General features: G+C 42.3%; 1 protein-coding gene across 1 annotated transcript in view; it reads left to right on the top strand.

Moving 5' to 3' along the window:
* The window catches only part of CDS1 (CDP-diacylglycerol synthase 1), a 135526-nt gene that overhangs the window by 50457 nt on the left and 71020 nt on the right, over positions 1-14049 (top strand). Inside the window, exons 2-3 of the mRNA XM_082243857.1 lie at positions 3618-3748; positions 7793-7889. Coding sequence (XP_082099983.1) covers positions 3618-3748; positions 7793-7889 — 228 coding nt within the window. The remainder of the gene's footprint in view (positions 1-3617; positions 3749-7792; positions 7890-14049) is intronic.

Raw genomic sequence — 14049 nt, 5'->3', positions numbered from 1 at the left:
CTACCTGGGTGATTCTTCAGTCTGCAGAGAGCCAGTGACTGTCAGTCAGTGGCTCTCTGCTCTCCCCTCCAGTGCTCACTGGAGCACCAGGCTGTGTAGAGGGCGGAAGCAGGTGGCTCAGTCTTCCAGCAGCTCGCTGAGCCAGCTTCTGATCCATGTATCTGGGTGGATCCTGACTGTTAAGTAGGGATCGATCTAAAGCCTGGACTTGCTCTGTGACATCAGCCAACAGCAGGCCACAGGAGTGCACAATGTACTGCACTCCTGTGATCCATAGACGGAGGCCCAAAAAAGCTTTGGCCATACTTCTCCTTTTTAAATCTCTATCTGTAATATAAATATGATTCTGGCATGCAGAGAGGTTTTACCACTTTGTGACTGAAAGTGGTTTAATAACACAAATCCTAAGTAGATTATAAAAAAATAATTCTTAGTAACAACTTAGTTGAAGTTTTGGCTGGTAGCTCATACTGTATAAAAAAACAAAGCTGGAGTGTTGACTGTAATTTGTGCTGATGGTTATTGAAGATGTTGTTGTCCATCATTCATAATAATGTAGGGAAGAGGTCCCCAAACTTTCTAAGCAAAGGGCCAATTTACTGTCCTTCAGGCTTTAGGGGGGGGGGGTCGGACTGTGGCCAGTGGGAGTAAAAATTGCCCCAGCATTAGTGCCCCATCATGGCTTAATGGGAGGCATAAGGCCCTATTGTAGGTATCAATGGGAAGAGTAGTGTCCCATTGATGGTGTCAGTAGGGAAATGGTGCCCTATTATTGGTGACAATTTATGGAATAGTGCCCCAAGGGCCAGATAATGGCAAGCAAAGGGCCACAATTTGGAGACCACTGGCGTAAGGAATTTTATACTAGGGGAGAGAGATGGAGGAGGCTATTGAAGTAGACATTAATGAAGTTGCATGAAACTTGAAGCAAACCTTTGGGTATGTACACAAACAAAATTCAAATGCCCACAGGACATTATATGAGGTATAGCACAGACAACGAAATCTACTATATACACTATATATATATATATATATATATATATATATACACATTTTTTTTATAGTAGGTCCGCTAGTTTATTTCACTGAGGCATGTTTTCATAATTATTAGTTTATGAAGCCTTTTTTCTTATTGTTGTCTGTTCTGTACCTCATAAAGTCATGTGGGCATTTGAATTTGTATTGTAAATGATTGATTTGGGATGGAGGTACACCACTTCAGGCACTGGTTCACCTATACAATTATTGGAACCTTTGGGCTTGGGCTAATAAGCTGCTCTTCTGGATAGATGGTACCCCCAGCTTTTTCGGCCTGAGTACTTCAGTCCTTAGACCCTGGGCTACCCTATATAGGAAAACTGCAATCAAGGCCTGCATGGTCTCTATGTAGCTTTTTGTACACTTCTCCATCTCCGTATAAACTTCTTTGATTGATGAGCAGGCAGGTTACACTAGAATTAGTGGAGTTTTCCATGGTGTTCATGCATAAATAATAAAAGTGGTTAAACAGAATGGACCAATCTCTTGGAAGGAAATGCGGTTTACATCTCAGTATTTCATGTCTTTTTGCCTTTAGGCCACTTGAAGCACCTGTGTACTATTCCTCTATGGCTACACTGCTATTGCATCTGTGCATACCTGAAATGCTGTCTGCTGATGCATAGGACATTTCATACCTCTCTTGAACCTCTTCCATTTTTACTAAGCTCCTTCCAATGTTATTAGTGTGTTAAAGTAGAAACAATTAACATGTATTGCAGATATAGATACTGGTACTCTTAACTGAGCAATGGTATGATGAAATATTTCAGATCTGCTCCCATGTATACATAGTAGGGTTTATTTACTAAAGCTAGAGAGGGCACAATTAGTCACAATTCTGCAGATAAACCAATCCCCTTTCAGGTTTTTTTTTGCTAAAGCTTAATTAAACAAGCTGAGTTTGGAATGGAATTCTCTGCAGAATTGTTGCTAATTTTGCGCTCTCTAGCTTTGGTAAATAAACCCCAATGCTATAATGGGGCTTTCTGAAAATGGTTTGCAGATGCATGGTGTACTAGCTACTTATAGATTTATCATTTCAGTTACTAAGTTAATAAGGCAGAATAAAACCCCCTATACTGTACAGTGAAGGAAGCTGCCATATTGACCTTCATTTGTTCTACAGTTGACATGGTGCTACGCATGTGATCAGTTTTGACACCAGCCATTTGATGACTTGACAGATCGGTTAAGAGCACAAGTCAGTTTTTTTAACCCCCATGTATTCTATTCTAAAATAAAACCTTCAGTATACAGCCCCCCCCCCCCCCAATACTTACCTAAGCCCGATCTCTATCTAGCTATGTGCACAAAAGCAGATGCTCTCCTCTCTCTCTCTCCTCATTGGCTCCTGCTGCTGTCAATTAAAGTCAGTGAGCAGGGAGTGGAGGGCGGGGCTGAGTATCTTATGGATAGGGGTGGGGAAGCCAGGAGCGTCGGTAAGGGATATGAGAAAACCAAGACCATTGCACAGAGCAGGTAAGTATTACTATTTTTTTTTAAATAACAAATATGTATCACTTTAAGTACAGTAAGTATAACAATGTTTGTTGTGTATATCAGTTTCAGAGACCATGCAATAATTTTCAATGTAACCGCCACATATAAAAATGTGTTTACTAAAGTTGCCCATAGAAGATAGATGACCTTTCTGTGATGATCTGTGTCAAGATCAATGTTCATAAGGATGTTTGTGGGTAACCACAAATACCATCAGTAGATTTTAGCAGTTGGCATAAAGACCTTCAGCCAGGTTGATTGATGGCTTACAGATTTAATGATATTGTTCCAATTTTTGAAACTAAGAATGAAGGATTTTCTATCTAGACCAGTATTTCCTAAACTATGGTTCGGGACCCAATTCTGGTAGTGGGTGTGTTTGTGTTACATTTGTGAGCACTCTGATTGGCCATCACAATGTCGGAACCCAGGGTACCTTGCAGGAGAAATTTGAGGCACATGCCCAGCCCTAGCAACACCCCTGGCCTGTCCTCAATGGACAAGCCAGAGGTGTTGCTAGCGCTGGGCATGTGCCCCGAATTGGCCAGGTGCTCCGATCAGGGAGCATAGCCTATGCTAGTGACCTCAGTTTTGTCCACTGTTATTAAGCATACAGCTTAGTCTCAGACTTACTTCTAGCTTGCTGATTGGAGAGTGAGCGAAAAGGTAGGTATCAAACTAAGAATGTTCTGTCCTCCCCTCATGTCAGCAAGCTTATAATATTAGATTAGTAGCAATGAATAGTAAAGTAGAAACGAATTAGCTAACAGCGAAATCCCTGCCCCTCTCCAAATGTGGGTCCCATTAAGCATGGTATTACAGAAAACTAATATAGAAACAGATATAGCTACCTATGCTAGCTGTATTTCTAAATATATTTAAAAAAAAATTAATGGATGTGTTACCTGGGTAAATAGCTGTATTTTATGTTTACCTGGAATTCCCACTAAAAAATGGATATATTTTTGAAATAAGTAATAGCGCCATATGGGCTACTGCAGATGTGTGGTTGTTATTTTTCATTTATCAATGCATTGTGTTACTTTTATTAAGCCAGAATTCTAATTCTACAGGAAGCAGCAGAGGAGAAAAATGCAGAGGTCGATGCAGACTCTGGATTTGAGGCAGATACTCCAGATGTTCCACCAGCTACCGACAGCACACCGCAGGTGCTCAGCAATGCTCTGTCTGGCTTGTCATCCAGGTAATGAGGTTTCTTTTACTTTTGTGACTTAGGCTGGCCATACACCGTGCAAATTTCTTTCCTGCAGCCATGGGTTGCAGGAAAGAAATTCGCACAATTCCCCCATCAACACAGATAGTGTTGATATGACAATCAGCAATTGTCTTCTCCCAGCGGGAGGGCGGGGGAAACTATAGGAGACACTAGCAATAATCGCAAGAGAATTGTTGAGATTTTTTTTACTAAAATAGTAGGCTGAACGAAAAAAAAAAAAACCTCACAGATTCCTGCATCAACATATTTAATGTAAATGCAGAGATCTCTTCCGCTGAACTATTGTATTTTGACTGAGGGGACCTGCATCAGAATGCACAGATCAGCGCTGCAGCTATGGACTGCAGTGCGGATTGAATGCTGGCTTTCCAGCATGACTGTTTGACAGAAGACAGTCCTTAGACCGCCTTCTGTTGAACAGAGAGAGGAGTACACACGTACTGAATCCCGATATGTGTATACCCAGCTTAAAGTGGTAGTATACTCCACTTTTTACCTTTTACCTACAGGTAAGCCTATAATAAGGCTTACCTGCAGGTATAATTAATCTCTCCTAAACCTGCAAGGTTTAGGAGATATTTGTCCTGCATGCAGCCAAAACCATCGGCGCATGCGCTCTGAAGCTTCAGCGGACCTTTAGAGCTCTTTGCCAGATCCTTGCCGGAAAGTAACTCCCGCGCGCATGCACGGGAGTGACATCATCGCGGCTCCCTCAGAGGTGATCGGGTGACTGTGTCGGGGCTTTGTTTTAAGGTAAGTATTTCATAATGAGCTAGTATGCGATGCATACTAGCTCATTATGGCTTTCTCCTGCAGGGTTTTTTCTTTTTTTTTTTAGTGAGTATACAACCGCTTTAACTGGCCAGATCACCAGGTGAAAATAAAAGAAAGAAGGCCTAAAAATAAAACTAATACAGCCACCACGTTTTAGAATGTGTAAGCTGCAATATAATGTTTTCTTTTGGGTTTGGCTTTAAAGATATTTTATTTTACATTCTACTAAGATGTACAGTACCTAAGGTCAATGTTTGCACCTGTAATTGGATTATTATAAAAAAAAAAAAAAAATCATAATTTGAAGGTTGTTTATATGTATTAACATTGTTTGTTATTTTTGGGTGTCAGTTGGTGCAGTTAACTTGAAAATGTTTTGGTGGTTGCTGCAGTGCACAGATAACATATAAGCCGTGTAAGAATTTTTAGCAGCTTGCCAGGTCTGGAAAGCTTTAGTTTAATAAGACGCTGTTTGTGCATTAGCAAGGAAAGATGCATTAGTCTACGTTTCCACTATTGCGGCTACAAAGTCGCACGACTTTGTAGTGCGACTTGTTTGCGGCTACTTCTGGGGACTTTAGTTCTTCCTTCTGTGAGGGACAAGTCGCACTGAAGTTGCCCAAAAAGTATTGCAAAACCCTTTTTTCAAGTCATTGCGACTCAAGTCGCAGAAGTTAGAACGGACCTCATTGTAAACAATGGGTTTTGACTTGTCATGCGACTTGACATGTGTCACAAGACGCCGCAATCGTGGAAACTGAGTCTTATGCCTCGTACACATGCATCGATTATTGGCCAGGAATTTTAGGCCAACGTCCGATCGGCCAATTTTCGGCTTGTTAGTATGATGCTTTCGACAACCAACTCCGACTTTTCGGCCGAAAAAAATCTGGTGTGCAGGCTATAAAATTTTTGTCCTCCGTCAAAACACGGCCGATTTTCGTGCAGTCAGTACAGATTTCGGCAGACAAAAATCTGATGAGCAAGACTGGGCATGCTCAGAGAAGAAAAAACACACGGAAAGTAAACTAGCACATGACATCACTTCTGAAGTGGATTTTTGTTGGCCTAGAAAATTTGTGTGCAGTCTAGAGCACATTCCAACCAACAAAACAAAACTCTGGACAAAAGTCGGACGATCAGTCGGCCGATAATCGTTGCGTGTGTACGAGGCATTAGGCTTGATTTACTAAAACTGGAGAGTGCAGAATTTGGTGCAGCTCTGCGCAGAAACCAATCAGCTTCCAGGTTTTTTTTTTGTTTTTGCAACACGTAATTGAACAAGCTGAAGTTAGAAGCTGATTGGCTACAACTGCACCAGAGTTTGCACTCTCCAGTTTTAATGAATAAACTCCTTTTTTTCAGCTCGGCATCCTCTTTATTAGCCCCCGTTCACATCAGCGCAATTTGACAGGTCAAATCGCAGTCTATTGCTGGCAATGGGAGAGTCTCAATCGTTGTGACGCCGACTTTGCGGCACCGCACTGATTTCCAAAAGTAGTTCCTGCACTACTTTTAGCGACTTCAGGGGCGTTTTTCAATAGACATCTGTGCATGAAGCTGCACAGATGTCTTTCAGGTTGCCCCCAAAGTCGGACTGAAATGCGGCTTTGAAGTCGTAAAAGTTCAGATGAACTTATACGATTTCAAAGCCGCGTTTTAATGTGAACCAGGGCTTAGGGAGTGGTGGCAAGTAGCCAAGTACATATGTGCAATAACCTATTCAGAGTTCTGCCTTGGTGTACTGGAGACATACTCCCGATGCTTGTTCTGCGATGGCACCCAGGGCCTGGTGCAAAGAAAGGGGGCAGGGGTTTGGTAGAAGGGGGGCTGCGCTGAGTGCTGTTGTCTCACGTTGAATTTCAGAAAATGGGTCAAAGGATATGTAAACCCTAACTTCTCTCCTTTCCTTCATTTTGGTCTGATATACCTTTGAAAGTGTTAAATTTATTTGTTATATCTGTATGTTATTGGGAAAAAAAGTCATTTAAATGTGCCAGAAATCATGTCCGCTGGAAACCTCCTGTGCCCCTTACCTGTCTCTCTAAAAACTCCAGAAGCGCTCCCCCTAAGGGCTCTTTCACACGGGCTTTCCGTATGTCCGCAAATCATCCTATTTTTTTGCGGATGATTTGCGGACATAATGTAAGTCTATGGCATTGCGGATGTCAGCGGATGACCATCCGCTGACATCCGATTTTCTTCCTTTCAGTTCTGTTCCGTTTTTTCGAACAGAACAGAACCCTATTTTTCCTCAGTTCAAAAAACGGAAAGGAAGGAAAATCGGATGTCAGCGGTGTCATCCGCTGACATCCGCAATCTCCATAGACTTACATTAGGTCCGCATATCATCCGCAAACGGATGGGATGATATGCGGACCTACGGAGCGGATGACAGAAATGTCATCCACTCCGTGAAAAAAAAAAAAAAAGGAGCGGAGCTCTCACACGGAGCGGCCGTGTGAAAGAGCCCTGAGGCTTGGTTCTGCAGAAACGCTCCTACAGTTCATTTAGCATAGTTTCCTATGGGACACATTCACATCTATGCTTTTATAAGCCGCTGTGTTTATGGAAAGGGTCAGGGACTTTTTTAAATGCAAAACTGTGCTTTTTGTGCTTTTTCGGTTCAATAGACTTCAATAGAGAAGCTGCAGTAGTGAGTTTTTGTCATAATTTTACTTTGATTTTTGCCATGATTTGCGTATTTTAAACTGCTCAACAACAAATTGTTTTTAAAAAAAACATTAACAAATGCAAAACCTGAATCGTGGCAAAATCGCATGTGCAAAGATGCAAAATGCACAGCAAAAAGCACTGCAGAAACACATAAGCAAATGGCATAGGTGTAAACCAAGCTGTAATAATGGAGATGAGGAGAAGGAGAGGTGTTCTGAAGACTTGCCCTAGCAGTGATGGTGAACCTTGGCACCCCCAGATGTTTTGAAACTACATTTCCCATGATGCTCTCACTGCATAGTACTTGAGCATCATGGGAAATGTAGTTCCAAAACATCTGGGGGTGCCAAGGTTCACCATCACTGGTCTAGAGTGACAACTTAAACATAGGGCAGAAAGTGTGCCAGAACCAGTGACAATAAAGAGAAAAAAGCCTAAAAAGTAAACTTAGCAGCCATACTAACTAAGAGTTGGTAAGCTGCAATACATTACATTTTTGTTCTTGGGTTTCAATATGCTTTATTATTTTTAATTGTGGTATAAAATATTTTTATCTTTCAGATGGAAGAATTGGTGGATACGTGGCATTTTTAGTTTAACAATGATTACATTGTTTTTTATGATTATTTATATGGGGCCAATAATGATTATTATTTTGGTAAGTTCAAAGACTTTTCTCATTTTTTTTTTTTTTTTTTATCTCATTTAAAAAAATAGCCCTTGCTATTCCATACTTCACCTTCTTTATTCTGATTAACCATGCTTCTCACAAATATGAATAGTTTATTCTGTGTTCTATCTATCCTGAAGAAAACAGTTTTTAGTTGTAGTGATACTTCAATCCAAAGTCAAATACTCCACAATATTAAGGGGAGCTTGGTGATCCAGCATAAAAGTCTTGTATACTCTTTGAGCAGCTGACCACAAATCCTCAAAAAGGAATATGTACAAGAAAACCAAATAAACCAAAAGCAGAGCACATCCAAGAGTATCAGCAAATAGACAGGCTTAAGGACCGAAAGGTTTTACCCCCTTAATGACCAGGCCATTTTTTGCGATTCGGCACTGTTCCTTTAACGGACAATTGCGCAGTTGTTGCAACGCTGTACCCAAATACAATTGATGTCCTTTTTTTCCCCACAAATAGAGCTTCTTTTGGTGGTAATTGATCACCTCTGCGGTTTTTATTTTTTGCGCTATAAACAAAAAAAGAGCGACAATTCTGAAAAAAAAAAAAAAAAAATATATATATATATATATATATATATATATATATATATATTTTTTTTTTTTTTTTTACTTTCTGCTGTAAAACATTCCCAATAAAATTAAAAAATCTATTTTTTTATCAAGTCAGGCCAATATGTATTCTGCCACATATTTTTGGTAAACAAAGTCCCAATAAGTGTATATTGATTGGTTTGCACAAAAGCTATCACATCTACAAACTCATTTTTATTTATTTATTTTACAAGTAAAGGCGGCGATTAGCAATTTTTAGCGGGACTGCGACATTATGGTGAACAGATCAGACACCTAACTGACACTTTTGAGGGGACCAGTGACATTACTACAGTAATTAGTGCTAAAAATATGCACTGTTACTGTACACTATACACTGGCAGGGAAGGGGTTAACATCAGGGGCGATCAAAGGGTTAAGTGTGCTCCTAGGGAGTGCTTTCTAACTGTATGGTGGTTGTACTCACTGGAGGAACACCGAGACCAGTGTTCCTAAATAGGAGGAACACCTGATCCCTGTGTTCATATCTGATAGAACAGCAGTCTGCCTTGTTTACATCGGCAGACCGCTGTTCTGTCTCTATGGGGAACGATTGTGGGTGCCCGGTGGCACGCACCCCCACTACCTGTTACACTAAGCGACGTACAGGTACATCGTTTCACGCAACAGAGCCGACCTGCTGCAGTAAAACTATAGCGGCTGGTCGGCAAGTAGTTAAATATCAGGAATCCATAGTAAACTTCCAAGAGGTCTTCAAAAAACACATTGCAATATTGGCTGTACCACATTCAGTATTAGAGCTGCTGGATATTAGGAGTCCGCAAGGTGCAGAGCAAGGAGGCGAATCAAGACCATATCAGATAAACAAAAATCCCAGATTTGTTAAAATGAATAACACTCAGTGGGGTTGATTTACTAAGACTGGAGTGCACAATCTGGTGCAGCTTTACATAGTAACCAATCAGCTTCCAGCTTTGTTTTTGTCAAAGCTTAACCACTTAAGCCCGGGAAGATTTTACCCCCTTCCTGACCAGGGCCTATTTTGCGATTCGGCACTGCGTGACTTTAACGGACAATTGCGCGGTCGTGCGACGCTGTACCTAAACAAATTTTTTCCCACAAACAGAGCTTTCTTATGGTGGTATTTGATCACCTGTGCGATTTTTTTGATCATGCGCTATAAACAAAAAAAGAGTGTCAATTTTGCAAAAATAGCAATATTTTTCACATTTTTTTATATGAAATTCCCCCAAAAAATTTAAAAATCTAAATTTTTTAACATTTTCGGCCAATTTGTTTTATGCTACATATGTTTGGTAAAAAAAAAATCGCAAAAAGCCTATTTTGATTGGTTTGCGCAAAAGTTGTCGCGTTTACTAACAAAGGGAAAGATTTTTGTCATTTTTGTTGTTTTTTTTAACGCGTAATGGCGGCGATCTGCGATTTTTTTTTTTTTCTTGCGGTACTGCAACATTGCAGCGGACAGATCGGACCCTTGACTGACTTTTTTGACACTTTTGGGGTTACCAGTGACATTTCTACAGTAATCAGTGCTATACATATGCACTGTTACTGTAAAATTACACTGGCAGTGAAGGGGTTAACTTTTTTTGAGAGGGAGGGGCGGTGTGTGTCCCTAGGGGCGTGATTCTAACTGTGATTGGCTGTGGCTTGAGCTGTAGGAACAGTGATCAACGGTCCTACATAGTAGAACCGTATGATAACTGTTTCTACACAGGGGAGAATGATGTAAACAAGCCGCCTGCCTTTCTCCCTCTGCAGCGACGATCGCCGAGTGACCGGCGGGGGGGTCCGTGACCGCGCGGGAGCGCGCCTCCGGCGGCGCGCGCTCGCTCCCTAGACCCTCACAGGCTAGCGACGTAGATCTACGTCACTCTGCCTGTGAGGGGCTGACTGCCAACGTAAATAGTTGTGCGGCAGTCGGCAAGTGGTTAAAGTGATTGTAAAGTCTCATTTAAGAAAAAAACAAACATGTTATACTTACCTGCTCTGTGCAGTGGATTTGCACAGAGTGGCCCGGCTCCTCCTCTTCTCGTGTCCCTCTTCCCTACTCCTGTTCCCTTCCTCCCTGTCAAGTGCCCCCACAACAAGCAGCTTGCTATGGGGTCACCTGAGCCAAACTGCAGCTCCAGGTATTTATTCAGATATGGAGCTGTGGTTCGGCCCTGCTCCCCTCTCTCTCCTGATTGAGGAATCAGGAGGGAGAGACCTGGACGGCCAAGAGACTCGTTGACATGGCTGGATAGAGATGAGGCTCCAGTAAGTATTAGGGGGGCTGAGGGGGGCTGCTACACACAGAAGGCTTTTTATCCTAATGCATAGAGTGAACCTTCTGACTTTAATAAAACAAGCTGAAGTTAGGAACTGATTGGCTACCATGCACAGCTGCAGCAGATTTTGCACTCTCTGTTTTTAGTAAAGCAACCACACTGCATTTCGGAGACCAAGCATTGCTCCCTCATCGGAAGTTCTTTGTGTTTGAAAGCTCCACACATTACCTATCTAGGGCTTACATGGCATCATTCTTTCAACAACACAATATAATTCTGACCTTTTGTGAAGTGCACACATTATTTCTAAAGCTGCATGCGGAGCTCAGATCACAGCTCATTGTGGCCACACAGGCCATCTTATTTTTCTAATAATTTTAATTTCATTCTGTATTATACTAAACCTATTCACACTTGAAGATTCAGATTTTTCAAATCACCTCTGTCTACTGTCAAGTAGATAGAAGAGGATTCATCCAAATTAATTATTTCTCTTTCGTTCATCAACTGACGCAGCGCTCCATAAATCAAAACTACTGGGTTATATTGCCTCCTCCAGGAGTAGGACTAGGCAGAACTAAAAACACCTGGCTACACCCATGGGCTGTCCTCAGCTGGTATATAACCCCCCTCTCTGCTCTAGGTAGTGTTTTAATCTGTCTAGTCAGGAGCAAGGACCTAGGCTCCCGGCTGGGATCTCTGGTCCTAGCAATTTTATTCTCCTTCCTTACATCTTTTTTGTTTTTTCTCTCGGGAGATCTACAATCAACTGCCGGGCTGGGCGACGGGCTGGATAATCTAGATCAAGTGGTCCCCCCAGCCCAGCGAGTGCATGCAGACCGCAGCTACACTCTAGGTCGGCCGCTACATAGCCTCACGGACAGAGGCTGGCCCGCGAGTTAAACATCTTGCAGGGTCGCATACAACCGGGCTTGGGTCTGAGTCGCAGCAGTCCATTGGCCGACAGCTCCCCTACTTCAGTGACACGGATTCTGTCTGGAGCATTACCCATACCATAGAAGGGTAACTACAGTCCCCCCTCTCCCCTTTTTGGCATTCTTTTTTGGAGTGGACGTGGGTAACCTCCAGGGACGGTTGGACCTGCCTGCAGGTTCCCTCTTCCCATCTTTAAAAATCCCTCAGTGAGCTTGGCTTCTCCCACTCCCTTTCCCCCCTGTCCTGACCTGGAGTCTGGTGGGGGTCCCAGGGCAGAGGATGCAGCGGAGACCCCTGGGGTCTGCCCCGCTATCCCCACTATGTAAGAGGCCTGGGATAGTGTGTCCTGCCCTGGTAGTCTGGAGGGGTCCCAGTGTAGGAGACCCTTAGGTGCATGCCCCACTGTTTGCTGTGTGGGAGAGGGGGGTCCCAGTACAGAGACCGGTGCAGAGTGCACAGCGGAGTCTGCCCTAACGTGTGTCCTACCTTCAGGAGGGGGTCCCCTTGAAGAGGTTGCAGCGTTGCAGAGGGCACAGGGAAGATCCTGGCAGTATGCTCTAGTTCAGCCTTTCTCAATCTTTTCAACACAGAGGAACCCTTAAAATATATTTCTGGTCTCGGGAACCCCTGCTAAAAATTTAAAATCTACAACTCAAAGCACATTAGTATGACAGTCCGTGGGAAGAATTCTCCTTACTCTTGTCATCATTGGGAAGAATTATCTCTTACAGATAGCCAAAAGGAACAATGGTGTCATTGAGAACATATCAGAGAGGCAGAAATTGTCCATTGCTCAATGAACCCCTAGCAACCTCAGGAGGAACCTTGGTTGAGAAACCCTGCTCTAGCTGATGGCGGACATTTTTCCTTAGTCTGGCTGATCTCCGGTTGGTGGCCATGTTTGTGTAGCCCGATGATGTCACGGGGGCTATTTTCCCTTAGTCTGGCTGGTCTCCGTTTTGCGGCCATGTTTTTGTAGCCCAATGATGTCACAGGGGCCATTTTCCCTTAGTCTGGCTCGTCTCAAGCTGACGGCCATGTTTGTGTAGCCCGATAATGTCAAGGGGGCCATTTTCCCTTAGTTGGGGAGACGATGGAGGTGACCGAAGCCTCCTGGGGATGCTGAAGCTTCCCTCTTCACCCTTAGATTCCTCTTCCTGTGCCCAGACATATGAACAGGGATAGCGTCCATGGTGATGCTTGGTCCGAATTCTCAGTGCTCCTCCGATCGGTAGGGTGAGTCCTTGGGGGACCCTGTTATCTCTCTCTCTGCTAATAGGTACCCTGAGCCTTTGGGTGGGTTTCTTTAGTGGTGCCAAAAGATCATTTTTGTACTGCAAGGTCTTCCTTTCCTTATGGAGCCTCAGGGGCACATCTACCCCACTAAAAATTCCCCAGATGATATCAATCTAGTTTTATACACCCCAATTCCGACTACACATATATCTTCAAAACAAAAAATGTAAAAGTTCAAATCTTATAAGAAACAAAAAACTTGTAAAGACTCCACCTTTATGAAGCAAGGCTAAAAAAAGCGACGTTAACCAATTCAATATAAGTTAGGAAAAAAGATACCAGCCTCCTGGGAAATCTATATAAATTGCACACACAAATAGTTCATACACTTCCCTGAGAAGTGTTGACAAAACCTCCTATAGTAAAGATGTAATACTAAAAATTATTGTGCAATAAGGGAAAAATATCCAGCGTACTGGAAAATTAGCTTCCAGGTTGAAATTAGCTGATTGGCTACCATGCATAGCTGCACCAGATTTTACACTCTCTAGTTTTAGTAAGCCAACCCCAATGTGAAGGGCAATAATTATGAGTATAGTTGTTTTCACTTTTATAGCTAGATAAGCTAATAGATCGTTTCTGATCTATTGCTATGAATAAGTGCAATGTGCTCTTTATTATTGCTTTTTCATGCATCTTACTAAATATGTGAAATGTACACATTTTCACCCGTCCCAATGTTGCATACAATTATAATGATGCGTTCATTGTTGGTTCTTGACCTGTGCCTTATTTATTCCTTTCTATAGTTCCCTATTTTATTCTTAGCTACCCTTTTTTTTTTTTCTTATTATAGCTACTCCTGTTTGTAAGTAATTCAAGCTGTAATAAAACTCTGATAAGTGAAAAGTAACATACTGAACTTAGAACAATAACTGAGGTTGTGTAAGGCCGTCTTTATTGCATCGTTTTTAACTGGTTAATCACTCAAGGTAAAGTCCTATTGTGATCTATAGACACACACACAGGTTGACCCAGGCCAAAGTCTGTGCGGTATTTAATACACTTCCATTCTAAAGGAATCCTTTATATTTTATTCTGTTTGATCACAGG

This window comes from Pelophylax lessonae (genome assembly GCF_965119305.1).
Source record: "Pelophylax lessonae genome assembly, chromosome: 1".
NCBI classification, from domain to species: domain Eukaryota; kingdom Metazoa; phylum Chordata; class Amphibia; order Anura; family Ranidae; genus Pelophylax; species Pelophylax lessonae.
Note: the sequence above shows the minus strand (reverse complement) of the source record. Positions and strands in the feature narration are given on the sequence as shown.